This window comes from Panthera leo, chromosome D1 (genome assembly GCF_018350215.1).
Source record: "Panthera leo isolate Ple1 chromosome D1, P.leo_Ple1_pat1.1, whole genome shotgun sequence".
Classification (NCBI taxonomy): domain Eukaryota; kingdom Metazoa; phylum Chordata; class Mammalia; order Carnivora; family Felidae; genus Panthera; species Panthera leo.
In genome coordinates this window covers 97,724,060-97,751,638 of record NC_056688.1, presented here as the reverse complement: position 1 = coordinate 97,751,638, position 27,579 = coordinate 97,724,060, and the positions used below count along the sequence as shown (strand labels likewise).

The 27,579-nt window shown below is 58.5% G+C and overlaps 1 protein-coding gene across 5 annotated transcripts; it reads left to right on the top strand.

The window, feature by feature from the left end:
* Positions 1-1,124: 1,124 nt before the first annotated feature.
* Positions 1,125-27,579, top strand: CHST1 (carbohydrate sulfotransferase 1). 5 transcript variants are annotated; one of them, XM_042906158.1, is made up of 8 exons: positions 1,125-2,773; positions 4,729-4,970; positions 5,400-5,615; positions 6,285-6,390; positions 6,781-6,950; positions 23,173-23,294; positions 24,153-24,279; positions 25,419-27,579. In XM_042906158.1, the coding sequence occupies exon 8, from the start codon at positions 25,461-25,463 to the stop codon at positions 26,694-26,696; it is 1,236 nt and encodes a 411-aa protein (XP_042762092.1). In that variant the 5' UTR covers positions 1,125-2,773; positions 4,729-4,970; positions 5,400-5,615; positions 6,285-6,390; positions 6,781-6,950; positions 23,173-23,294; positions 24,153-24,279; positions 25,419-25,460; the 3' UTR covers positions 26,697-27,579. The 5 variants fall into 5 exon arrangements, with proteins under 5 accessions (XP_042762092.1, XP_042762089.1, XP_042762091.1 ...); XM_042906155.1 differs by having other exon boundaries at positions 5,400-5,808; XM_042906157.1 differs by having other exon boundaries at positions 5,400-5,808; positions 6,767-6,950.

The following is a 27,579-nucleotide window of genomic DNA, read 5'->3' as shown; positions in this document are numbered from 1 at the left end:
ACCTGCTGGGGAGCGCTCTGGACCAGGCCGAGGGGTTTTGTGTAAAAACGGTTTCTTCACTCCTTTTTGGTGTCTTGCTCTGGGTCCCTGTCAGAAGGTTGTTCTTGTGGCCTGACACCCTTCTCCCGCCTCCCAGTATGTTCCCGGAGTGCCAGCAGGGCCTGAGTTGGCCACTGGAAGGAGGGACAGCACTTTTTCCCGTTAACAGGTTCTTGACTTAGGTCCCCACCTGCTCAGTGGGTGGCAGCAGGGGTCTGTACCTCAGAAACTTTTCCCGGGGACCCTATCTCAACGCTCTTCCTTGGGGTCGCCCCTTGGCCCCGATGTCCTCCCTCTGCGGCGGGAGCTGGATCCCAGGCCTGGGGCGCCCCGTCCCCTCCGCACTCACGGGCCGGCCAGGAGGCCAGCAGTGCCTGCTCTCTGGCCCGAGGACTGGGGCGGGGAGCTGCTGGGGCACTCTGTACCCCAGAGTGGGTGCCTCTCTGCTGTTTCTACAGCCTGGCTCAGGGCCCCGCGGGCTGCGGTTGGAAGGTTTTGCCCTTTAAAAAGATGTCTGTCTTTGAGAGGGTGAGGAGGCAATCATGAATGTGAAGAGACCCTTCTAGGGACAGATGGGTTCTGGGCTTGCTCAGAGACTGGTTGAGCAAAGTTGAACCACTTAGGAGAGGGGCAGAGATAACTCACCTCCAGGGGAGATTTTTTTCTGGAATATCCAGAAAACCAGGTGGGCTGGCTGCAATAACCCTGGGTGTTTGCCGCTCCCCCTGCCTCTCGGACTCTAGGGGGCTGCTTAGACCTAGTGAGAGAGAGCCTCCCAGGGGCTAGGCACTCAGTGAAGCTTGATGATAATCATAACAGGGGTCTTTTGGAGACAGCATTTCTAGAGTGGAGTTGAGCAGGGGGTGGGTAAAGATGAGAAGTGGGGCTGTTTTATGGCCTGGGGAGACTCACCCCTGCGAAGGGACCGCCTACAGCTCTCACCTGCCAAGGAATGACCTCAGGTGGTGGGAAGTTCTTACCCATACAAAGGAGGCAGGGCCTGGCCAGTGACAGTTGGGGGGAATGCGGGGGGGGGGGGGGGCATCCTGGGGTGGGGATGTACCAAGTATTGGGGAGCAGCCTGTCCTGGGAGTGGGGGCTCTGGGCACCCATCTCTGTGATGAGCTCCCTCTTGGAGTCGTGGGGTGCTTACTTATAAAACAGAGGTGTTACTATTTGGCCCTCCATCCTGCCTCCTCTTGTGGCTCCCGGAGATGACATAAGCCACTGATTTGACACTGAGAGCAGACCTGCGCCAGGGAACTTGGGGACCCCTTTTCTTAGCAGAATGAACCTCTTTCCTCCGTGTTCCACTTTTGATCACCATGTGGCCTGGTCTGTCACTTTCTGGCTTGTCCCCGTCGTTTAGGGGAGCTCGTTCAGGGCAGGGCTGCCCCCTGCCTGTGGCTGCCTCCCCTGCGCCTGGCATACACCCTGGACAAGGGACGTGGAGGTGACCGGTCCTTAATGCTGCCCAGTGAAGGCTGCAGTGGGCAACGAACTCCACCTCTTACAGGGATTAGATCCAGGAGCGAGGGAGGCAGGACACCTGTGTGATCCTTTACAGATAGGAAAGATGGGGTTCAGAGATCCAGTGACTCTCCCAAAGCCACTGAGCTTTCGGTCTAGACCTGCCCAGGTCCGTCCCAGCCTCAGGGGTTTAATGCGGTGGGGGGGTGGGGAGGGTGAGCAGCGCCCGAAAACCCGGAGTGCAAAGGATCAGGTAAGACAGGGAAAATCAGGTGGGTGACACTGCTGAGACACCACACTGACACCTGTCCTGCCTTTTCTTCCTTGTGGTGACCCTTGGAGACCTGAAGGTGGCCCCAGCGCCCCGTGAGCCTTCCTACCTCTCGGCACTGAGATCTGGAAACCAGTTTTCCAAGCCCCTTGACATCCTCCCTCTGGGTCACCCCCTTCTGGGAGGCACTTGATAGCTTTTTATATGGCTATGCCTGGATGATGCCACTCAGTGGTGGTGAGCAGTTCTCCTGTTGCCCCAGGCTCAGGGCTTCAGCGCCTCCGCACCTCATTCCCCCCACAATCATCCTGACGGCCAGGACGCCTCATCGTGTTCCATTTCGAAGATGAGGAAACTGAAACACAGAGCGATGAAATGACTTGCCTGAGGTCCCACGTCCAGGAAATGGCAGAGCTGGGTTTTGAACCCAGGCACTTTTGGAGCCGGCACTGATCGGCGGCAGTGAGCCACAGCCTTGCACTTCACAGAGGGCTGCCTGTCGCTGCCCTCCTGCGGCCAAGTTGGGCAGATGACCCGGGTGCACCTGTGGGCCTCCTTGGGCAGGGGCCTTCCTGGGTTTCCCTGGAGACGCCGTGGAGTGGAGCATACGAGGCAGCGACAGCAGAGGGAGGAGACAGGGCCGGGTGGGGGTCTGGACAGGAGCCCTCAGCTGGAGGGCAGGCCTACAGCACCCAACCTCGTTCAGGGGCCAGCGGGGAGCTGGCCTCTGTGATGTCAGCTGCCACTCTGCAGCCCAGTGGGGCCAGCCTCCTGACTCTCAGGCCACAGCGGGTTTTGCACAGTCCATGGTGGAGCCCAGCCATGAACTTTCCCCAGCTGGGCAGCCACAGCCGGCTGCAGTCTGGCAGAGTTGGAGGAGTGGAGACAGGCCGGAGACAGGGCCGTTTGACTTTGGAATTAAATGCACCGAAGCAACGGACATAATCAGCAACTCTGGCGCTCTTATGCCACTTAATTTCTCTCGCTTTTTGAGTAAGTAATGCACTCCCGAGGGGTAAGAAAAGGGTTTATTGCGAAAGGTCTTCCTCCAGCCTATGTGTCCAGCAGTGTGACTCCTCTTCCCAGGGGCAGCCGTGGTTTCTGTGTGTCTCCAGAGATGATCTAAACACACACAAATGGATATGTATAGAGAGCGTTTTAAAACATGCTTGCGTACTATCTGGGAAACATTGTTTTGCCCTTTGCAATTTTTCATTCAACGGCGTATCTTGGCAATCTATATTGGTATACAAAGAGCTTCCTTAGTCTTTAGTTACAGTGGGTAATATTCCATTCTATGGATGTACTTCCATTTAAAAAAATGAAATGTAATTTACATACAGCAAACTGCACAAATCTTCAGCGGACACAGCACAACGCATGTTTGCATACGTCTACACCCGTGTGATCACCACCCAGAGTACTTTCCGTTGTCCTGACAGTTCCCTTGGGCCCCTTCTCAGTCAGTACCTCCCCCCAAGAAGTCCCCATTATTCTGACTTCTAACTTCTCAACTCACCCCAGTTTCCTTATCTTTAAAATGGGCTCGATGTTGGAACTTGCCTGGCACAGGGTAATTGTCCAACAAAGGAAGGATGTCAGGTAGGGATTCTTTCTGTCAACTCTGCATGGGCTCTCCAGTTACCTTCGGATTCTCTCTCTCTCTCACACACACACACACATACACTCACTCACTCACTCACTCACTCACACACTCACACATCGTCTAGCCACAGAAACAGACCAAGAGGGTCATTGTGCAAAGTCCAGGCTATGTGAATGGCTCCATTGTTCCAGGTCTGAGTTCCCAGAGCCAGCCGGTACGGCACTGACCAGGGCTGGGCTGTCCAGTGGGAGGTGCCCATGGGCCCTGACCAAGGGCTGACCACACCTGGCAGGACACCCACTTCCCCTCCTTTGCCAGAGGGAGGAGGGAAAGAACCTCAGTTTGATCTACCGCGGTCAGGGGGAGCCTAGAGGATGCCTCCCATTCTCTGCTTGGCCTCCTGGCTCTGGAATGCCAGCGCCTGGGGCACCTGCCGATGTACATTCTGAGCTGGCACCTTGGCTCCATGAGGTGGGGGCAGATGAGGGATGGGGACAAGGTGAGAAAAGGGAAGTGGACATTGAATGCTCACTTGCCCTTTTTCCCTTCTTGGTGAGCATGAATGTGGGCATCCTGAGGGTCTGGGGGATGAACTGGCCCATAGGGAACCACCTAGAGGCAGGCCTCCCCTGCCAGGTGGCTCACACCCCAAGAACTGGTCCAGGAGGCAGGACTTGTGGCTGCCTTTGAACCAGACTTCCCGGTGTAGGACTTCTGTGTGCTGGTGTGAAAGATGAATCTGTACACCTACCTGCTGGGCTTCTCCTAGATTCCACAGAGGTGGCAGTCTTGGCTTAGGGACAGTCTTGGCATCTATCTTTTGACCTTATGCCTGTTAATGCCCACCTGTGAGATCCAACGTAGGGCCCACTCTCTCTCTGCTTATCACCATCTGCCTGCAGGGAATGTGCCAGAAGGGCTTCCTACTTTCTCAGCACCAGCTAGGGTTGGGGAAGGGGTTGCCTTGGGGGCCAACATGAAGGGAACCCCCATAAGGAAGAGGTAATGGGGGCTGCAGGAAGAGGGCAGGTGAGGGTTATGAGGCAGAACAGGGAGGGGCTGGCCTGGAGGCAAGTGAGGGAGCGGGGTGGGGGTGGGGGACCTGGAGGGTGGGGGCAAGGGTTCACCAGACAAGGATCCAGGCTTCCTTGGGGCTTGATTTCTTCCTGTCTCAGTTAAGAGACCACACTGGAGTTCCTGGGTATGTTCTAGGCAGCCCTCGTCCCTAGAGTCTGGGCCAGGTTCCTGGTGGTCTCCCAAAGTCCCAGCACATACCATCAGTTGTTTCCTGGGCCCAGACACCTGCCTCACAGGGCTTGGGCCTCTACCTGTGCCTTGCCAGGTCTCAGCTGGACCACGCACCCTCGTCTGAACCGTCTGATCCAGAGGCTGAGGCTTCTGCGGGCAGGAGCAGAGGAGGGAGCCCAACCCTGCCAAGATCCTGTCTTTTCTGGGCCAGCCTCCCTTGCCATGGAAACAGCCCAAGAGAGGCCTGGGAATTACCCAGGATGGGAGTTTTAATTGCAGCCCATGATCCTGTTCAACCCGCCCCCGACTCCCACCACCTTCCTAGCCCCAGGGCCTGTGAGATATTCCCTGTGCCCTATTTTTAGATCAGACACAGGGTCCGTAGCCCTCCTTAGGCCTTGTTTGCTTTTGGTCTGTCTGTCCGTCTCCTCGTAGTTCTGTGGCCGAGTGTCTTGGGTGGGGTGCCCTTGGGTGGGGAGCCTGAGGCGGAAGTTTGCAGATGAACACGGGCCCTGTGGCCATGTCTCTGCTCCCCCAGCAAGCAGGCTCTGGGAAGCACCGGGGCAAGCGCGGGATCTCGAAAGCACCACCTGAGTCTCCCCCAGCCTGGGCCTCCAGGGTTGAGCGTGGCAATGGCCAGCAGAGTGGCTTAGGGAAAGGTCAACATCTATGCTGGACCTCTTCTTCCTCAGAGGGCAGCTGGGACAGGCTCCTCCCTCAGCAGGAAATGGACATCTGGCCTTCTCTGACCTCTCCTTCCTCCAGGAAACTTTGGGAGACTTGGATGAGACTGGCCTTGGCAAGACCTGGGCTGGACCACATGAAGCCAGAGGAAGGACGACGAAGCCTGGGGGAACTGGCCGAGGACCAACACAGACCACTCCTGCCTCCCACCTGCCAGGCCCAGAAGGCCCGGAGCCCTGGGCAGGCGAGGGTGGTCTGGGCAGCAGGTGTTTTGTGGCTTTTGGCTACTTATCAGAAGTAAATCACTTCGTTTCCCTGTTTCCTCCCCTCCACCAAGATTTGTTGACATCCTCTAATTTACTTGGGGCATTTTGTTCTGTAACTGGAGAAGGAAAGGGACTGTCTGCTGGGAGCATTTCCAAGAAGAGAAGGAGTAAGGAGGGAACGGTGCCCTCTTCCCCGGCCCCTCGGCCTGCATTCAAGGCCAGTGGTGAGTGGGACACCAGCAGGACAGCGTCTCTGTTGGGAGGTCCTGAGGCCCAAGCAGATATGCGTCAGGGCCCTGGGGACCGAGGGCCCCTGTGTTGGGAAGACGCTGCTTTCCCAGCCTCTGACAGCCCAACGTCTGGGGCTGGGGGTGCATCAGGAGTCACCCGCTGGCCTGGACATTAGCTTCCCCTCCAGGGTTATCGTCAGGGAGGTATGGCAGGGGGTGGGGCATTCTTTCTGGCCCCTGGCAAGTTCTAGAGCGAGAGCAGGCAAACAGGTCAGTGGTGACTGCAGCAGGTAGGCTGGTCTGGGAGCAACACGACATCCTTTTGAGGGATTTACAGAAACCCTGGGAGGGGAGGCCAGCGGGGGTGGTGGCTTTTCCTAGGGGCTTCGGCTAAGGACTTGATTGGGCAGGAAAAGGCAAGAGCAGGAATTTTGAGGTTTTGCCACAATAAGGTGTTCTTTTGCATCCAGGAGCTGGTAAGGCCTGGCAACATCTGGGCTCAGTGACCCACGGGGATCTTATGAGGAAGAAATGGGTCATATGTAGCTGAGGGACCAGTCCAGCATCTGGCCTGAGGTAAGGTCCTCAAATATTTGTTTCATTTCAACCACAAAGAAGTCCAGGTCCCTTGATTTATCCAGAAGAGGGATTCATCCAGAACACGGCAACAGTGGGGGATAAGAGGCCTTTTTCTTGAAAAGTGGGGAGACCCAACCGAAGGCGCAGCTCATTTCCTGTGTGGCCTTGGGGGAGTCTCTCCACTTCTCTGAGTCTCAGTTTGCTCATCTATGAAATGAGGGGTTGGGTACGCTTGCCTCGGAGGGCTCCTCCCCCTGTCTCTTGAATGGGCCTCCTCAGCAGGAGGGTTTCCACGTGATCTGTAGGGGAAACCAAGGCTGCAGAGGACGGGTCCACTGGGCCCCGTCTACCTCTGCCCTAATCTTCTCGTCAGAACTTTCTCTACAGGTGCTGTGGGGTCCCAGGCCTGCTGTCCGGGGAAGAGCCAGGAGCCATCCTCTCTGAGCTCGCTGCCTTGTCAGAGTCACTGGTGAGACGGGGGAAATTGAGGACCACAGCGGTACGTCTTAAATCAAAGCCCGGGCCATCAATCTCCCAGAACAGACTGAAATCACAAGGTGGGTGGCCCAGACTGCCACTGGATGGACAGGCAAGCGATATTAAAAAACTGGAATCTTGAGCCCCCAAATCCCTTAACCAATTTCCAAACACCCCAGGGGCCCACACGCTGGGGAGAGGAAAGGGCATGCTTCTTATTAGAGTCCTCCAGGAGGGTCTGGGGGCTCTATTTCAGAAACCATTCCCCACCCCCCCAATCTGGGGGCTTCTGAAGGGCCTCCTCCCTGGCCCACTAGACCTCCTGCTCTTCCCTGCAGGCACCCCCACCAGCCAGACTCACGGAATGTGGCACAGCAGAGCGGTTAGTGTGCCTAGCCAGAACTGCTCGCTCAAGTGTTGGCTGCATTGCTGTTCAGCTCTGCGGCCCCGGGGCGAGCTGCTTAAGCTCTTTGGCCCTCAGTTTCCTTATCTGTAAAACGGGACTGGGAACACCCCTTTCATAGGGTTGTTTTGCAGGTGAGACAAAACAATCTACCCAAAGCAAACAGCACAGTGCCTGGCACAGAGGTAAGACCTCAAACATTAGTCGTTAATATTAACCTTCCTATTATCACACAAATCAGCCCAATTTGGCGGTGGCGGCTGCTTCTCACAGGCTCCCCTGGTCTTTGCCTTTTTACACCCTATCCATCCCTCAAGCCTCGGTTTGACTGCCACCTCCTCCAGGAAGCCCTCCCTGAACAACTCTCCAAGGCTTCATCCTCCTCCGGCTTTCAAGGCTACCCATTTTGTACTTGATCTCATTTGCGGCAATGGCTCTTTCCCCACTTCACTGTGTGGGATCCAAATTCCCTGAGCAAAGGCCTCTGCTTTAGTTTTCACCCTCTTCTTTTCCCCCTACTGCACTCGCCACAGTACAGGGCACACAGTAGGTGCTCATGAAACAGTGCTCATGCTTGTTATCAGCTGGGACATTTCGAGAAACTGGAAACAGAATCCTGGTGGTCCTGGGACCAAGACCTATGTCTATTTTTAGAGCTTAAATATTCTTCAAAAAAAACCAAATTCAAATTCCACTCCATCTTTACATTACAACCACACCGATCTTTTCACGTAGGCCAGATGTACATTTCCCTCCTTTCTACCCAAAATACACCAGAATTTGAAAAATGAGGCACTGGATCTGGAAGTGTGAGATAGAGAAGGTGTTCTCTAAACCCTGACTATTCTTGTCAGGCCGAAGTCTTGGGGAGGGATTAGCTCTGGGTGAAAGGGAAGGTTCTGATGGCTCAGCTCCGGGGTGTTAGAGGTTGGTTTTCTACGGAGGGACAAATGGGATTCTGAAACACGAAGTCCTTGCTTCTAGAAGGTCAGCACTCTTGTCAGGCATCCCCCAGCACTGCCACTCCGTGGGGGGCAGGCTGGGAAACGGATCTGGTCACCTTGCAATCACCACGGAGGATTGGTGCTGCCCTGGCTGCCGTGGGTGGAGGGCAGGCAGGGCAGAGGCAGGGTGGGAAAACCCACTTAGAGGTGATCTCGGACCACACCGGGTCCCACCCTGGCTTGATGGGGATCCGCTGCCAGGTTCGAGGCGGGGCAGGGGAGTTTACAATGAAGAATTTGCAGTTGTATCCAAGATAAGTGACCATTTGGTCTGGTGAGGCCCCGGGGTGGGGCGGGGGAGGGGCCCTCCTACCATCTGGTGCTGGGTGGAGAGAGTTTCTTGATGGTCTGAGTCCTGAGTCCCCCGGAGAAGTACAGGACCCACATTATCCTCTGGATGAGGGAGTGATGGCTACCCCGAACACCAACCTGCCAATACCAGTAACAACACGGTGCAATTATTAAGCACTTACGATGTGCCAGCAGCCCCTGTGCTGAGTGCATTTACATGCATTTTACCATCTGGTGTTTCACAGCAGCCCGGAGAAGTGAGGACCAGTATCTCTGACTTAGGGATGAAGACAGGCCCAAAGCCTTTCTCAGGGTACCTGAAGCTTACAAGTCCTCCATGGGCTCTGGGGCCAGGAGTGATGGGGAGGCTAGGGCCGAAACCGGAGGTTCAGATATGGGTGCAGGTGGAAGCTGACTGCTTTTCCTGGCCTGAGAAGATAATTGTTTGGTCAGAGCTGAGGAGCAGCAGGAGTTCGGGCACCGCAACCACCTACCCTCTGCAGATAAGGAAACAGGCCTCGGTGGTGACCTGCCCTGGCACCGTCAGACCCGGTGGCCGTGGCGGCGGAGCAGGGATTCTCTGCGGTCCTCCTCCGCCCAGGGGCCGCTGATCACGTGGTACTCTGCCTGCTTACGGTGCTGCTCCATTCCACTCGGAGAGGCCAGGGGTCCGTTTGTCTTGTCACCAGTGAGTCCCTGGTGCCCACGTAGGCCTGGCTTGCGGGAGATGCTCCGTCAATATTTGTGCAAAGAACGACTGAGGTGCTTGGCCTGCAGCTCTGGCCGTGAGGGCAGATCTCCCCTCCCGATGGGCGGCAGTGGCTTCACGTTGCCACCTAGGAGTGCCAGTGGTAGGCTGGTGGGAAGGGGGTGGGACTGGCCTGGAGACGGTCCCCAGCAAATCCACCTAGGGGAGCCCTCCCCCCTGCCCAAGAGACACAACTGGAACAGGGCAAATGATTCGTTTCCACATCTGAGAAGTAAAGATGGGGGGCAATGGGCTAGGGGTGTGTTGGGGGTACTGGCCCCTAAAGGTGGTTGGCTCCCGTTCTGGGTTCTGGAGTCCCTCCTTTGCGCTGGCCGGGGAAGGGGTAGAGGACATGTGGGCTCGGGGCCAGGCGGCTCCGGCAGACTTCTTGGGGGGGCGGGCGGCACTCCGGATGAAGGCCCTCGATGAGCGCGCCCTCGGTGGGAGGGCCGGGAGGGTATGGGAAGAGGTGCCAGTGGGCAGTCTGCGCCCTCGCTGACCCCCTCAACCCCGGGGTGTGGGTGTGGCTCCCTCCAGGGGAGTGGGTGGGGGCTGGCACGCGAGCCGGCCGGCGGAGGGGGCGTCCGGGGCGCCGGAGGCTGGGGCAGCGCGGGGCGGCGCGGGGAGCGGGAGGGCGCGCGCTGGCGGGGTGGGGAGGAGAAGGGGGCGGGCGGCCGCCGAGGGGCGGGCGGCTTCGGGGGGGTGGAGCCCGGACCGCAGCGCCCGCCGCTCGCTCGGCGCTATAGCCGCCGCCGCCGCCGCTGCTCCCGGCTCCGCTCGAGAGGCGGGCGGGCGGGCGGGCGCTCCGCGAGGCTCCGGCGCCTGCGGCTGCTGCTCTCCTCCGGCGCCCGGGGCTGCGGCGCGCCGGGTCCCGGCCCCTGGCCCGGCGCTCCTCGGGCCCTCGCGACCCCGTCCCCGGTCCCGCGCCCCTGCCCGGGAGAACGCTCTGCGCTGGCCGGGCCGCCCCGGGCTCGCGCCCCCAGGCCATGCAGAGGGGCCCGTGAGGGGCGCGCGGAGGCGGTGGAAGAGGAGGGAGGAGGGAGGCCGAGGAGGAGGGCGCGGAAGGCGGAGGATGCCGCCGCCGCTGCCGCCGCCGCCGCCGCCCGCCGGCCCCCGGCGAGCCTGACTCCAGACCCGAGGATGGAGCCGGCGCTGGGCGCTGCAGCGGCTCCCGGTGCGCCCCCCCACCAGGTATCGGCCGGGCGCGGCGGGCCCCGGGCGGGCGGGAGCGGACCCTCGCCGCAGCAGCGGGAGGGGCGCGGGCGCGGTGGGAGACGCCCCTCCGCTCGAGGACCGTCGCTACCGGCGGTGCGGGCCGGGGCGGGGGGCGGGGAGCGGCGGGAAGGACGGCAGCGCGTTGGGCGCAGGAAGGGCTCCCGGCGGGCGAGCGCCGCGACCACCCCAGCCCTCCCCGCCCCCATTCGGGGAGGGCAGCAAACTTGAGACGCGCGGCGGCCCCGAGGCGCCCAGCTCCCCGCGGCTGCGGAGCGCACTCGGGGGCTGCCCCGGGTTTACCGTCCCACAACCTGCCCGGCTCCGGGCTGCTGAGACGCCTCGAGACCCCGAGGTCCCACGCCTGCACCAACTTTCCAAACCAGAGCTGCATCCAGAGGCAGGGGGCTGCCCCCTGCTTCCTGAGCCCCCCCCCACTCCCCGGCTTGGCTCCGAACCCGCACCGATCACCCTGTGATGAGCCGGGTCCCCGTAGGGCCCCGGCCGCCGGATGGTGCAGAGCCCTCCCCACCCCCCCACCCCCCCCCCCCCCCCCCGCCCCCATGGGAAGGCAGAACCACCCTCTCGCTCTTCTCTGGGTAGGACCCCGGGCACAGCCTCTCCCAGGCTCCAGGAACCCAATGCTTGTTTTCACAGTTAACAGCCCAGAGTGGCCCTGGCTGGGAAGCTAGGGGTTAAAATGTAAGACCTGAGGATCATCCTAGGGTGGCACCTTGGCCTGATTTGCCATGCCACAGGGTGCCCCCTCCCCCCATCCCAAGCCTGCCATTTCCCAGGATTAGGTACCTCACCTCTGGTGCACGTTTCCCACCGATGGACTTAAACACTGGTCCTAAGCAGGACAGACTTGAGCCTGGCATCTTTTGGATGGCTCATAGGGCAGAGAGCAGAGAAGGGACCTAGGATTAGGGGCAGGGGAGTAGGCACTCTGGTTGAGAAAGTAGTTGCTTTGGCAAGCCAAAGGAAAGTGTAGGTATTGAGAGGCAAGCAGGTGGGGACTAAGGTCCCAGGTATCCGCCTTCAGGGCTTTCTCAACCCCTTTCGATTGACGGGGCCAGCTGCCTTAGGCAGAGACCTTACCTGGGCAGGCGGTTCCCAGGCTCCAGTCCTCAGCAAGCGGGGACGCTCAAAGGCATCACCATGACCCTGTTTCTTTTTCCAAGTGTTCTCACCGTCATGACTCACACATTGGATTCACCAGGGAGGTATCAAGCCTCCAACCTGTTCTCTTCCCCCTCCCTCCTGGGTCTTCAGGGAGCTGCTGGGGAAAGGAGGGGGCGGATTTGCCTTTGGGCCTCAGCCCCCTGTGGGAGGCCAGGAGCCTGCTCTGTAAACTTTGATTTCCCGGATACTGTCTCCATTAGGGCAGGTGAGCTGCCCTAAGCCAGGCCAGGGTGGGGGGCTTTTGAGAGGAAGTTTCTGCTAATGGTCACCCCAACCCTGCTGGGGCCTTTGAAAGAATAGTCATGCGCCGCCCCCCCCCCCCTGCCGCCGCCACCCCGGGCACATATACTTAACACGGCCTCCTCATCTTAAAGCAGAAACACATTTCCCCCCCTAAAATCCAAATTTCCCTCTTTGCTAAACATTACAATGCTTTTGGCCAGAGGTTTCCTCCTCGGCGTTGGAAGTCGAGCTCCTCTTGCAGACAGCTTTCCTCCTTCCTGGCCTCTCAGCCCCCTCTGCCATATTCAGGGCCCGAGTAGGAACGATGCAGATCCCCCTTACCTCCCTGCCCCCACCCACAGGATCCTAGTTCCGGAGAAAGGGTGGTGCTCATGCTGCTGATGTAGGGGCTGCATGTGTGCTGGCTGCAGACGCACAGAGGTACACATCTGTGCTCCACTGAGTCTGCAGAGGGGCCCAGGAGCCAGGCTCTCATGGGCGGGGGTGGGGGGGGTGGGGGGGGTGGGGGAACAGACTTGTACCCCCCCGAGTTCCCCTTGCCCACACCTCTGTCTCCTTCCCTTGCCCACCGTGGCTCTCTCTTTACTTTTCTAACTCACTCTGCATTGGTGCGGGGAGGGAGCATTTGATATTCATAATCTGGTTCAGAGAAGGTCCCGAAGCCCTGAGTCACTGTATGGTTTCCATGGAAACAGACTTGTTCTGAGGACTCGGTGTAGCGCGGCGGTGGTGGGGGAGAAGGGAAACATATAGTAAAATCGGGCTCCACAAGTGTGGCAGGAGTTGGGCCAACTCCCTTTGATGGGGGTGGGGAGAGGCTGGGCGAGGCTCTAGGGTCCCTACAGGAGGGGCTGCCTCTCCCCACCCCCTGCGGTCCTCCCATCAGGAGCTGCTCAGCTTTCCTTGAGGCTCTTGGCCGACTGCTCCTTCTCCCTTGGGCCTCCTGACTCCGTGCCAAGGCTCATCGCTGTGCCTCTGTTTCGTCCTCTGTGAAATGGGGAGAAAAGGGCACCTATCAGCAGGGTTGCCGTGAAGGTCAAATATGTTAATACAGGGAATGCACTTGCAATGGAACCAGTGGAACTATTAATAATAATTCTGGGGGTGGGAAGGAGCACCCCCTGTGTGGTCACCTGGGTCTATCCTCTGTGCAGGTGATCTTGACATCTGGTAGGGCTGGCCTCTTGCTTTGGAAGAGCCTCCCCCAGCCGCCCCAGCTGGGAACCAGCCATCCATTTCTTCCTCCCACAAAGCATTTATTTAGATTGCTGAGGGCCCGTCCCCGTGCTAGGGAGCCCTGGCTCCTGTTCAAACCCCACCTGTCTAGGAGCCTTGTGGGAACAAATCCTCCCAAGTCCAGATGGATGGGCAGCTTTCTGCCTCAGCCTCCTTGGGATTGGGCCAGAGGGAGAGGGACAGGACAGGTCCAGGCTCCGAGGACTGTGAGAAGAGATCGGGGTGGGGCAACTTTTCCAGATCCTGGAGGGGCCTCTCCCTCCTGATGAAAGAGGGATCGGGAACTCTCCAGAAAGAGAACGGACCCTGCCCTCCTCCTCCTGCCCCCAGGTTAGATCTTCTATTGGTGAAGTGCTCCCAGCACACCCTCCAAGTCTGGACATCTAGGGGCTCCAGCCTGAGCCACCAGCTGATGAGCCCAGCTGGCTGGGAGAGGGGCCTGTCCTTACCCTGCAGCACCGGCCTCGGCCTCGGCAGTGTCAGAGCGGCGCCTCGGGGACATTTTGGGCACCAGTGATGGCTCAGCCAGAGTCTCCCTCACCAGCCAGCCCTTCTCTCCGTTGCCACCCTCTTCTCCCTGGCCTGCAGACAGCCCCTCCTTCCCTCCTGTAAGGTGGGCTTCAGCCCCAAGCTCCCTAAAGGCACTCCCTCTCTCATATCTCATCACTGCCAGCTCCACACCAGCCCCGGGGATGCCTTCCCCTCTTCCCTGGCTCTCCAGGTAGCCCCAGATGCTGCCCAGCCCACAGGTCCAGCACCCTGCCCCCAGCCCCCGCCAAAATCGCAGTTTCCTGCCAAGGTTTTCCCCCACCCCCGCCACCCAGGTCTCTCTGGACCACTTTGCTGTCCTCATTGGTGTTCACAACACCTTCCAATTTAATATCCTCTGCAAATTTCATTAACAGACTGTTTACTCCCTCTCTCAGGATCATTAATGAAGACGTCAGATAAGATCTGACCCAGTGCTGGGTCTGGGCAGCCCTGCCCCCACTCCCAGACCCCATCCCTCCACCCCTTCCCCCTGGGGTCGCCTCCTCCACTCAGGACCCTTGGGACCTGCCCCCTCCTGCTTTCGGCCCCATGACAAGTGCTTAGGGCCAAGTCTGTTTGAATTAATTTTGTAAGATTACTCGCGGCGCTGTATCAAATGCCTTGCTAAAAATCAAGATATATTACCCTGCCTGCATTTCCTTCATCCACCAGTCTTGTAATTCCATCAAGTTTGTCAGGCATGATTTGTTCTTTATAAATCCCCATGGTGCCACGTGGGGCACAGAGTTCCCGCGTTTTCTAAATGTTTAGAGATTCCCTCTTTGTGTTTGCTCCTTGATTAGAGCTGGAAGGCTGTGAGCTGGGAATTGGAGGGAGAGCTCATCTCCTCCTCTGGGATGGGGAACGGGGCACAGCTCTCTCCTTCTCCGGCTCTCTGCGGGGGGGCCAGCGGCTTGTTTAGTGCCCCATCAAGTCCTTGCCACGTGCTGCGGGCCCCCGGCTGGGCACCGAGGGTGGGGATTGACAGAGGGCCTGGGGCTCTCCCTCGGGGATTCTGCAGGCAGACGAGGGAGGGAGGGAGGCGAGGGAGGCAGACAAGTCTGAAGCCAACGTTCTGAAGGTATCGTTTTAATCGAGTGATTGCCTGGAACCAGACACAATACAAGATCTCATTTAAGCCCCTCACCTGCCCTGGGAGGTGGGTGTGGGCTCCCCTCCCCGGGTACCTGGGGCTCAGGGACGGTAAGCCTGTCCAGGGCCCAAGGTCTGGGTTTCGCCTTCTGCCGTGTTGGCGTGAGTCTAGGGTCAGGAGAGCTAAGTGGGTTGGTTCAGACAGGGTTTTAGGAGGTCAGAGAGGGCAGGAGGGGAAGCCTTCAGGGAGAACCCGGGAGAGGTGAGGACCTCACACACCATGCGCCCTGAAGGCTGAATCCAGTTCCCCATCCTGCCGCTTCTGAGCTGTAGGAGCAAGTCACTCAACCTCTGTGAGCCTCTGTCTGTCACGGTGATGTGGATCCGGCTGTAGTCCTGACTCCCAAGCTTGGGGAGAGGGTCAAATAAAGTGGTGCATGAAAGGCTCATAACGTAACGGTAGACCCTCAGCGAGCAGCCATTGTGGCTTGTCGAGGCCCCTGTCGATGTGGGGGCAGAGACACTCATCCGATTTCACGCTCCCAGTGGGTGGCTCTCTCTAACACTTCTCATCCAGGAGACAGAAGGGTGACAGGTCGAGCCACACCGGCATCCTGGCATTGGTGGGGGCCGGGGAGGGGCGTCCATGTAACCAACTGTGGGCTGGTAGTGAGTGCTGGGATTAGGGAGCAGGGAGACCTTATCCTGGTCTGGAGCCCAAACCCTAAGTTCCATTCCAGACCATCTCAGGCCAGGTAGTAATAAAGACAGCCTTTGGTGTCCTCTTGGCTGCACGGGATTTGGACAGTCCTGAGCTTTTGGGCCCAGGACATACTCACACCTCCCTCTCCTTGCCTAGCCAGAGTGTCTGTGGCACCTGCTCTCTCTCAGGTGCCACACTGCACCAGGCATGTCCACACCCATCATCTCTTCCAGTCTTCCTGATAATCATCCTTTCATTATTCGTCTGGGGAGGGAGAGCCCCCCCCCCCCCCCCCCCCCCCCGCCAGGAAGTGGCGAGACGGCACAGACCTATTTGCTGTGCTTGGGAATCAGGCAGGCAGGGCCATAGGCAGCCCCATCCCTCCAGCTGACACCCCAGGGACCTGATCCTTAGAGATGGTCAGTAGGTGTTGGATGAGCCCCTGTCTGGGTCAGGGTGAATGCCTGGGTCCCTGGGGGCCACCTTGGCCCCAGCACTCCCTGCCCCTGCCCTCTAGTCTCCAGGTACTGGGTGATGCTCTTACTCTCGGACGAGGCCTGGGGCCTTCTGTTTTGTGGTAAGGGTCCTCAGAGCTGAGCTCGAACCCTGACCCCAGCACAGACCAGCTTCGCACACCTAGATGAACGCCCTCACTTGCCTGTGCCTCGCTGCTCCTCACGTGGGAAGGATGGTTTGTAGCACCCACTTGATGTGAGCCAGGGCTGGGGTCACCTCTGGGTGTCTGCTCCTGCGTCCCCTCCATCCTGTGTCAGAGGCTCAGGGGAGCCTGTCCCATGCCCAGCCCTCATCCTCAGGGGCCAGCCGGGGTCCAGGCTGGAGACTCCCCGATCTGGAGACAGGTGGTGCCCCCTGCCAGCCCCTCCAGCAGCAGCTGCTGGTGCTTTAGCCTCTGCTGGACGTTTCCCGTCCTTGAAGCTGGGGGGATGGGCCAGAGCCCGGTGTCCAGGGGGTGGGGCCTCGGTACTGTTCCTTCTCTGCCTGTGGCTGTTGCGGAGGGGTGGGGGGGGGGACAGGAAACCGGGGCCTTTCCGCCCAATGTCGGGGCAGAAGGGTCCGCCTACCACAGGCCGGGCTGTGGTAGGACCGGCCTGAGGGAACCGGGCCCTTCTGACTCATCCTTCCCCCGTGAAGCTCTGGGCACACTGGAGCCTTGTGCCAGGAGGTCAGTCACTCTCCCCACCGCCGGAGAAAACTTTCCTCAGGACAGGCCAGGACCCCGCCAACCCGCCGGGCTCACAGAAGGACCGGGAAGCAGTCTCTGCAGCCCCCACAGCAAGTGTCTTCAACCACACAGGCCGTGGGAGCTTCGGGGGGGAGGCTGTGGCATCTGTTCGGACTTCTTTCCACATTTGTCAGGCCATTACAGCCGGCCTGTAGGTTTGAGTCGTCCCCGCAAATCACACTCACGGTTCTTACTTAGTGAGTGAGTAGTTGCTCTGTGCCCGGGCTGTGCTAGGCTCTGGGTATTTTTCAACCTGCTGTCTCACAACCCGACTATTTGGAAGGTTCTGTGACCGTCTTTCCCATTTCGTAGATGAGGACAACTGAGGTCTAGAGAGGTTAAGTGTCTTGCTCAGGTTCTCATAGCTATTTTTTTTTTTAAGTTTATTTATTATGAGAGAGAGAGAGAGAGAACATGAGCGGGGGGGGGGGGGGGCGGCGGGAGAGAGAGAGAGAAAGGGAGAAAGAGAGAGAATCCCAAGCAGGTTGTGCTATCGGCACAGAGCCCGACACAGGGCTCGATCTCGAACCGTGAGCTCATGACCTGAGCCGAAATCAGGAGGCGGGTGCTTAACCGATTGAGCCACCCAGGCGCTCCTGTGGGTAACTTTTCGAGGAGGCTTGAGACACTGATGGGTGTCCCCCCGTGTCATTATGTACGGACATTGGAGTGACCTGCTCCGGAGATACGAGAGCTCATAAAAGGCAGCTGAGTGTCTCTGCTGAGGGTGAAAGTTGGTGGGCACTCACTCTGGAACCTTGGCTGCAAGAACTTGACATTGTCAAGGTGCCTGACAATGCACTGGTTCTGCCTGTGGGGTCTGTGGATAGCTACGGGGCCCAGGGACTCTAAGGACTGTGTACAAACACCCTGTCTGTGTTGGTGCAGATTCTGGGGAGAAGGTCCATTGCCTCCCAGTGTTTCAACTCGAGGAGGCCTGACCGCCGAGAGAAGAGCTGTTGCCTCCGATCTCCCTTGGGCTGACCCAGACCACGGGGGCTGATTCTGGACCCCAAGAAATCTCCTCCCCCTGGGAGGCTGCCCTGGCTGAATTATGGGTTGGCATGCTGCTCCCCTTGAAGGATGTTCTAGAACACAGCCCCAAGAAACTTGTCCTCAGGCTTAGCAGGTACGAGGTCTTGAGAATGGCAGGCTATGCTCAGGGTTCTCTAGGAGAGTCAATGTCAGGAGTAGTCAGGCATCTCTTGAGCAGATGTTTTCATTTTCATCTCATGGCTCCTATGAAACATGAAATGAAATATTTCCCTTTTCCCATTGGCTGCCGGGTAGCCCTGATCCCCATGCCGGCCCAGAAGTGTCTTGGCTCTTGGATGCTAATCTGGCTTCTGGTTCTTTCAGACGTTCGTTTGTACCCTTGTTTTTCCACTTGCTCGTTTCATCACCTCACTCTTTTAAGGAAGAAAAAAAAAAAAAACCAACCTTGCTCTTTTATATGTTTTCGTCTTAACTAAACAAACATCGATGGTGGGTCAGCGCTGGCTACCGCAGACCCAGGGATTAAGCACTTCCTTTCTGCAGGCTCTCCCAGAGGTCTGTGTGCCAACTCCTCCCTCCCTGTCCAGTTCCCCCGGCCCCTTGCTCCAGTTCCTGGGGCCTCAGAGCCTTGGGCCCCTTCATCCTGGCTCCCAGGGCTGGTCAGAAATACGACGTTCAGGATCTTTCTTCTTTGCTCTCCCGATCTCCTCGGAGCTTTGCAAACTGTTTTCGGGAAGAAAAAGCTGGGAGGGGAGTCCTTTCCCCAACTCAGGCTTCGGTTGCTCCCCGCAGCCCCGGGTCCCCCTGGAGGTCTCCCTCTTTGTCAGCGCCTGCCCTGTGTCAGCAGCACCAGCTGACTGCTCCCCTTAGCGGCCTGCCTGAACAAACAGAGCCAAAAGGTAGTGACTTTGACCACCTCCCCCCCCCCCCCCCCCCCCCCCCCGTGGCCTTGGAAGTGGGGGAGGGGGGAGCTGGCAGGCAGTGCCCTGGGGGCAGAACAGAGGGTGCAGGGAGTTACCAGTGTCCCACCCCTCCAGGTCTTGCCTGGCGTGGCTTCGCCCTAGCCCAGAAAGTTAATAAACTCAGGTGGAACTGCCTTCCTCCGCTCCGGTCTCCTAGTCCCTCCGGCAGGGGCATCTACAGTTTACCAGTTCAGTGAGAATTCTTTCAGTGGTTGTATACGCATGTGTATAAACACCCTCCCCCCCCCCCCCCCCCCCACCTCATCCCCTTTTTACAAACAAGCCGTAGTATATACTGTTGCACATGTGTTTTCTGGCTCTAGCTTCTTTATCTTGGGTGATAGCCCCATATACATATCTGTGGAGGCTTCTCTGGTATGGTCAGCTGGGAAGAAGATCCTGGGGCAGGGGAGAATGCTGCTCATAGAGGGGGTGAAGCCTCTAAGGGGCCCATGGGTGGGCTTTAGGGGGTCCTGGAGCCTTCTGCTTGTGTGTGTAAAATTGTGGATACGAAGGAATCTTTGTGGAAAGAGGGACTGTGTCTCTCCAAGGGGCCTGTGGCCCAGAAGAGGCAAATGCCACAGCTCTGGGTTGCATGGGATTTTCACAGAGCAGGAGGCTGGGGGCGAACTCACCAGAGGGCAGAGCCCCTTGGCTCTTAGCCCCCGCTGGGGCTGCCGTGGACCAAGTTGAGGGGGATGGGGCCCAGCTGCCAGCCCTGATATCCTCTTGGAAGATGACTGGGGCTTTCCGGCTCCCAAAGGAGCATCCCTCTGCCTGCAGCCAGGGTGGCCCTGACTCTGAAAATGGAGCGCCAGGCCTTCCTAGGATCAGAGCTGGGAGGCCCTTAGAGTCGCTGGATCTATGGAAGAATCGAGGCACAGAGAGGCCAGGGGATAAGTCCAAGGTCTCCCAACCAGGGAAAGCAGAGGCCGTTCCCGCCTGTGATATTAAGTTCAGCGTTCCTTCCCCTGCCAGAGAGGCATGAGAGGCCCTCTGGATGAGGTGAGGACGCTTGTTGCTGCTTGTCTCTTGGGGTGAGGGTGAGGAAGAGAGGATGCACAGAGCAGAGGCCACAGCTCAGGTGGGGGTGTCCTCATCGCACCTCACTGCACCCTGCAACATCACCTCCCGCGGGCTGAATCCTCCCATAAAGCGGCAGCAGCCGGCCAGGAGTTCTGAACACACACAGCAAGGACGCGGCGCTAAGAGGCTGCACTACAGGATGTGGCCACTAGAGGGCAGCAGGCAAGCCACTGCGGCGGCTCCGCGGCAGAAAGTTCTCAGGCTGGGCGAGGAGAGGAGGGAAGAAGGGGCCACGTGGGCAGAGGCCTGCCTGGCAGAGGTCCGGACACCGCAGTCAGGGAGAGCGTCTACCTCACTCTCAGAATCAGTGAGATCTGTTCTGAGGTGCTCAGCTGAGACAAAAAGCAAACAAGACATTTCATGATAAGAGTATCGTTATTTATTGAGGGCTTACTTTATGCCAGGCACTGTGTTAACCAATAAGTCCTGACAACAGCCTTGTTACAATTGTCCCCATTCTTTGGGTGAGAAAACAGAGGCCCAGAGAGATTAAGAAACCTGGCCGCCAATGGGGCTCATGCCAGAGCCCGTGTCCCAGGCATGAGGTCGTTATTCTACGCCTGGCATTGACTCAATGCTTGGATTCTTACAGTCACTACTATGGCTATACCCACTTTATGGGTAGGGACACTGAGGCCCAGAAAAAGCTAGTGAATCCCGGTCCACACACCTGCTACGTGATAATCCAGATGGATGGGATTCCGTGGCTTGAGCTCTGAGCTCTGGATTACAGTTCTCTGATGTAGACGCATTTTTCACTTCCACCGTGTGCCCTTATCTGTGCCCTAATCTGACGGTGGCTGACATTGAATCCTGCTGGGAGTTCATCAACTCCCCTGCCTTCCAACAGAGGTTACAGATTCTGGGCTCCTGTGTCTAGGGTTTGTCTGGATTGTGACTAACCAGGGGTGGAGGAAGGCCCTGCTCAAAGCCCAGGGAGGGGCCGTGGGGCTCACGGTCTGGCTTGGAGGACAAGGGCGTTGGAGAGTTCCTTGCAGTGGCCAGGGCTGCCCTGGGAACAGTGGGACCTGGCCCTGGGGCCTCTGGTTTCCAGGGCAGATGCCTCCAGCATACCAAGGAAGCTTGGCCAGCCCTGAGCCCAGTTCTGCCAGGCTGGCAGGAGAGCAGGGGCCTTTCTAGGAGGGTCTGACTTTCTTCATCTTCCTGTTCCCATGCCCTAGCTTTGCCCTCCTGGGAGACAGGGGAATGGCCTGGGGCTGGGACTTTGAACGCATTCCCCTTGTTGGTGCTATACCTGCGACACTGAGTCCCCCTTTCTTAGGGATTTGTAGCGTCGGGATGTTTCAGTTACTTCTGATTTATTAGCCAAGGTAGCAGTTGCTAATCCTGGCCTTAAGTTTCTCTGGGGTGGAGTGGGGGGGAAGTTGTGAGGGGAGAAACCTAAATGGTCCCCTCTACGGGTGACCTCTCCTTCTGGTGCCAGAATCTTAGAGTTAAGTGAAATCTCTTCAAGACGTCTGTTTCCTGCCTCGGTGGGGACCCCAGGGGTTTAATGTCATGGGACAGGGAGGAGGATTCGAGCGTGGGCTCCAGGGAGTAGTGCCTGGGCTAGAATCCTGGCTTTGCTCCTTACTCGGAGTGTAAGCTTGGGAAAGTCACTTAACCTTGCAGAGCCCCCGCTTCCTGATCTGTAAAATGGGGATATGGCAACGTCGACCACACAGGGTTGGCGTGAAGGCGTGAGGAGCATTCGCCTGGAATAAACATCGTGAATGCCCAGGAAGTGCTTGCCTTCATGCTTTCTCCCCTCCGTGATTCCTAGAACAGAGCCCGGACCATGCTGGATATCTGGCAGATCTTCACGGGTTAAGAGCAAAGGGAGGGCCACCTAATGCAATGGCATTGCAACTGCAGACCCTTAAATAACTTAAAACTCGTACCGAGCAGGGGCGCCTGGGCGGCTCAGTCGGTCAAGCCTCTGACTTTGGCTCGGGTCACGATCTCACCATGTGTGAGTTCGGGGCCCGCATCGGGCTCGCTGCTGTCAGCACGGAGGCTGCTTCAGATCCTCTGTCCCCCTCTCTCCCTGTCCCCCCCCTCTCTGCCCCTCCCCTGCTTGCACACACTCTCTTTCTCAAAAATAAGTTTAAAAAAGACGTCAAAAAAATATTACGAGCACTGTTATTAATGGTATTCCCTACCTGTTCTTTAAAGGCATTTGTCTTGGGGCACTCAGGCAGGGTGGGCCTGCATTTTGTAGGAGGATCTAATTTAACGCAGAGAGGCAGTTCTGCTGGGCACCTCACCCAACCTTGTTGATGGAGTCAGCATTCTCTACCTCCGGGAGTGAGGCGGGCGGGGGGTGGGGGGATGGGGTGTGGTCAGGGGTGTGGTTTTTCTCTGATCACATTGGGGGTTCGCAAGAATCTAGACTGTATTCTTCTCCTATTTACTGCCACCTGGTGACGCGGTACTATTCCCTGTACGTACTAAGTACCCCCAGAGCCTCAGATGGCTCACTGTCACCTCAGCCCAGCTTCTGTGCCCCTCCCTGAGGCACCCAGACTCTTTAGGTCTGTTTCTACTCCGCTAAGCTGATGGTAAAGGGTTCAAAGCAGTGGCTTAAGAGTCTGACACAGGGGGATTCGAGTCTTTGCTACTCCTTATTTCCCATGCCCATTTGCTTAGTCTTTGAGCCCGAGTTTCTCCATCTAAACAATGGGAGTGAAGACCCTGCCCTCCCAAAGGGGGCTGTAAGGAACCGCATGGTGTTCAGAGTTGGCCGAGCCAGGCAGCACGGCAGGTTTGGGACGTGAGGATCCGCGAACCCCTCCCCCAAAGGAGTCATGCCAAATAGCGGGATGTGGGCAGAATATTCACAAGGCACAAGTTCACCCCCTCAGCCACGAGCCAGTAGATCAACAAGACCAGACGGCGAAGGGAAGGAACATGCCGTAAGTCTTACGGATCGTCTGTACCCTTCTTATGCCCCGTCTCTCTCTTGCCGATTCACAAGTGGGCTGGGGACGTTAATCGAATGCATGTTTGAAGGCCAAGTGCGCGGAAGCTGGAGGAACAAGGTCAAATCTCCTCAGAGGGAAAGAGCGAGGGCTTTGGGAACCTGCTAGATGTGCGTTGAGCCAGGCACGCGAGCTCAGGGGGGGTGACTCCACCTCTCTGTGCCTCAACCTTCTCCAGTGTGAAAAGGAGCTAAGAATTGGCTTCCACGGGAAGTTCCTGTGAGGAATACACGCGCGGATGCAGGTCAAAGGCTTGGCACTTAGGAAATACTCCGAAGATGCTAACCGAAACAACGCTCGCCACGGTGTTGACGTTTTAACTTAGAATCCGCGAGCAGCGTCAAGGTCAGGGATGCTCCCTGGTCCACTTCTGCTTTGAGTTGTAGGTAGCCGCTCTCCTCTCCGCTGTGGCTGGAAGAAGAACCTCCCTCCCCGGCTGTCCCTTCCGTGCGGCCCTCGGCGTCTGGGCTGTCTAGACAGAGCTGCCATTTCCACCGGGAGGTCTGAGGTGAGCCCCCCGGCGGCCCTGTTGACTTCTCTAAACCTCTCTTGGGGAGTCACTGAACGAGTCAGATTTTGAAGGGTCAGGTGGTTCTGTCGATTGAAAATGCAGAATCAGGGGCGCCTGGCTGGCTCCGTCGGTTAAGCGTCCGACTTCGGCTCAGGTCGTGATCTCACGGTTCGTGAGTTCGAGCTCCACATCGGGCTCTGTGCTGATAGCTCGGAGCCTGGAGCCTGCTTCAGATTCTGTGTCTCCCTCTCTCTCTCTGCTCCTCCCTCGCTCATGCTCTCTCTCTCTCTCTCCTTCAGAAAATAAATTTAAAAAAATAATAAATAAATAAAATGCAGAACCAGCCGGGGCTGTGCTCCGGCCTAATTCTCTGGGACAGCTTTGACTCTGTCGCCGTTCCATTCTCGGGTGCCGGGCATCTGTCTGGTGGGTCAGTCTGGCCACCAGAGCTGAACAGAGCTAGCTAGGCCTCGGGGTATTTGTGGCCAGTGGATTTCTTTGCAGCTGCCTTGGGTGATGAGTTTGGGGGTCCTCCCTGGGGTGGTTCCCCATGTGGGGCACCAGCTCTTGGTCAGCTGGTGATGGAGGCCTGCCCATCGGGTCGTGGTGTGAGGGACAGTGACTTGCTAGGAGAGGATGGCTAGGGGGTGGGGAGGTGGGTGGAGGGCCCAGGACTCAGGGCCAGATCTAGGAGATAAAAGATGGCTCTAGGATATTTGGAGGCCTGAGTCAGTGATCTGGGAGAGCAGCCAGAGCCCTTGTCCCATGGCCTTGGAAGGTAGTCTGTGGGGGCACAGGACACAGGACAGAAGGGGTGAGAAGGGCGGTGCTGACAGATCAACCCCCCCCCCTCAGAACCCCTCCCCTACCTCTCTCTCTCTGCAGTCTGCTGGCCACAGGGCATCTGCACAGGCTGGGACCGCCGGCTAGGCCAGGAGCCCCGGCAGCTGTGGACTCCCTAGCTCGGAGCAGCCCCTCTTTGGTGAGTGGTGGAGCCCTCCCTGCATTCGCTCTTGGAGCGGCCCCAGCCCTCCCCCAGGGCCTGGGAGCTGAGCCAGCCTCTCTTGGGGGGGACTTCCAGATGCTCAGGCTGGCACCTCGCTCCAGACCTGTGACACCCCCTTCATTTTCCCTGCTCTCCTGTCCCCACCCCACCCACTTTCTCATTCCTTCAGGTGTCCCTTCTGTTGCACCCCTTCCTCTCCTCTCTGTCCTGCCTGGTTCTCTGGGGCCATTGCTGGGTCACAGTGGGGCCTCTGAGCTCCCCCTGTGGACAGAAGGGCTGAGAGCCTAATGGCGGAGGCCCTTGAGGATTGGCTGGGATGGGGGGCCCGGAAGAGCCGGTTCACTCTGCTGTCAGTGGGGGTCATCTGCCCTCTGCCCGGACCCCTCCCTTGCCCCTGTGGCCAGAAACAAACCTGGAGTGTGCTGGGGTCTGGGTAAGGGATGCTATTCAGCAGCCCTGGAACTGTCCTGTTCTGGGCCAGTTGGCTCTCCTAACCCGGGGGATCCCAGGAGTCCTCAGCTAGAGTAAACCGGTCACCTACATCCCTAAGTTGGGGAGGTGGGCTTGACACACTTGTCCCCCTTTCCTGGGCCCAGGGGGCAGAGGTGAGTGGATACTAGGGGTGGGCAGGGGCTGGAGGAAAGATGCCCACGTGGGGGGACCAGGTGCCTGCTCACGGGGGGGTGGAAGATGCAGGCGGGCCCAGGAGGTGCTGGCAGGGGTGACAGGCAGTGGCAGGGGAATGGCTGGAGGCAGGGACTGGTGGGCTCCTGAGTGTGTGAGCCGGGGAAGTCAGCTTCTGGCACCGCGGAGCCCCCCTAAGGAACTCAAGGGTCCCGGCGGGAGTCCCCTGCAGCATTCTGTAGGTTAAACCCCGGGGGTGTGGGGAGTCCGTTTGTTCAGTGCCCAGAAACTCCCAGGAGTCCCCAGAGTTTGGAAAGTCTAGCCTGGAAGCTGCTCAGCCCTTAGGTGTGTGTGTGAGCACGGGGCAGAGGGAATCAGGTAGGTGCCAGGGCCCCCCCTCCGGAGGCCAGCCCTTCTAAGGGCGCCGGCCGGGGCCCAGCGAGGCACCCACGCCTGGCTGCTTCCTGAGGGCTGCCCACCTTTGCCCGCAGACCCCGCATGGTGGAGAAGCAGCCCCATGAAGGTGCCCAGCCATGCAATGTTCCTGGAAGGCTGTCCTCCTCCTTGCCCTGGCCTCAATCGCCATCCAGTACACGGCCATCCGCACCTTCACCGCCAAGTCCTTCCACACCTGCCCGGGGCTGGCAGAGGCAGGGCTGGCCGAGCGGCTGTGCGAGGAGGGCCCCACCTTTGCCTACAACCTCTCCCGCAAGACCCACATCCTCATTCTGGCCACCACGCGCAGCGGCTCCTCCTTCGTGGGCCAGCTCTTCAACCAGCACCTGGACGTCTTCTACCTGTTCGAGCCCCTCTACCACGTGCAGAACACGCTCATCCCCCGCTTTACCCAGGGCAAGAGCCCCGCGGACCGGCGGGTCATGCTGGGCGCCAGCCGCGACCTCCTGAGGAGCCTCTATGACTGTGACCTCTACTTCCTGGAGAACTACATCAAGCCGCCGCCCGTCAACCACACCACCGACAGGATCTTCCGCCGCGGGGCCAGCAGGGTGCTGTGCTCTCGCCCCGTGTGCGACCCGCCGGGCTCCGCCGACCTGGTGCTGGAGGAGGGGGACTGCGTGCGCAAGTGCGGCGTGCTGAACTTGACGGTGGCCGCCGAGGCCTGTCGGGAGCGCAGCCACGTGGCCATCAAGACCGTGCGGGTGCCCGAGGTCAACGACCTTCGGGCCCTGGTTGAGGACCCCCGGTTGAACCTCAAGGTCATCCAGCTGGTCCGGGACCCGCGTGGCATTCTGGCCTCCCGCAGCGAGACCTTCCGCGACACGTACCGGCTCTGGCGCCTCTGGTACGGCACCGGGAGGAAGCCCTACAACCTGGACGTGACGCAGCTGACCACGGTGTGCGAGGACTTCTCCAACTCCGTGTCCACCGGCCTCACGCGGCCCGCGTGGCTCAAGGGCAAGTACATGTTGGTGCGCTACGAGGACCTGGCCAGGAACCCCATGAAGAAGACCGAGGAGATCTACGGCTTCCTGGGGATCCCCTTGGACAGCCACGTGGCCCGCTGGATCCAGAACAACACGCGGGGCGACCCCACCTTGGGCAAGCACAAATACGGCACCGTGCGAAACTCGGCGGCCACGGCCGAGAAGTGGCGCTTCCGCCTCTCCTACGACATCGTGGCCTTTGCCCAGAACGCCTGCCAGCGGGTGCTGGCGCAGCTGGGCTACAAGATGGCCACGTCGGAGGAGGAGCTCAAGAACCCCTCCATCAGTCTGGTGGAGGAGCGGGACTTCCGCCCTTTCTCGTGACGAGGGCGCTGTGGGTGGGGGTGAGGGGCACGTGGTGTCGGTTTTGATAAAATGGACCGTTTCTAACTGTTGCCTTATTTCCCCCTCCCGCCCCCACCCTGCCTTTGTGTCTGTCCTTCCTGTCCCCTGCCCACCCTCCACTTCCTTCTGCCCCCTTTTCGTCTCTGAAATTTGCACTATGTCTTGGACAGGAATCACTGGGGCAGAGGGGACGTGAAGTGGGGTGAGCCCCCACCCCGCCCCATTCAGACACACGGATGCTGGGTCTCTGCGTGGATGGTGACAATGTTTACAAGCACCACACTCACACATTCACATGTGCGCGCGTGCGCACGCGCGCGCACACACACACACACACACACACACACACACACGGGCGCCCACGAGGAGAGATACGTGCCCCAAACCACAGAACTTCGGAAGCTTCTCCAACGGACGAGTGGTCAGGGTATGGTAGTTTTTGAACTGTCTTACTTCCACAAGGTAAGAGGTTAAAAACAAAAAAGGCCACCTCTCTCTAACTTATGAATGGTGTCTAATCCCTCCCCACCCTGCTGCCTGCCCCCAATGCCCGCTGCCCCCCTTGGAGCAGAGAAACTGCCCCCTCCTGCCCGCCCTTGCCTGTCGGTGAGCAGGTTTTTACTGTGAGGTGAATGTGGACCTTGTTTATTATTTTCCAGTCTGTGGCGATGCTGTCTGTCTGTCTGTCTGAGTCTCGTGGCTGCCCCTGGACCAGTGACGGCTGATAAATCTTAGGGGTTTCGGATTGATCTTGGGGTCCATCAGTGATATTTCTTTGTGCCAAAAAGAAAAAAAAAAAAGAGTGGATCAGTTTGCTAAATGAACATTGAAATGCTTTATCTGTGTTTTCTGTAAATAAAAG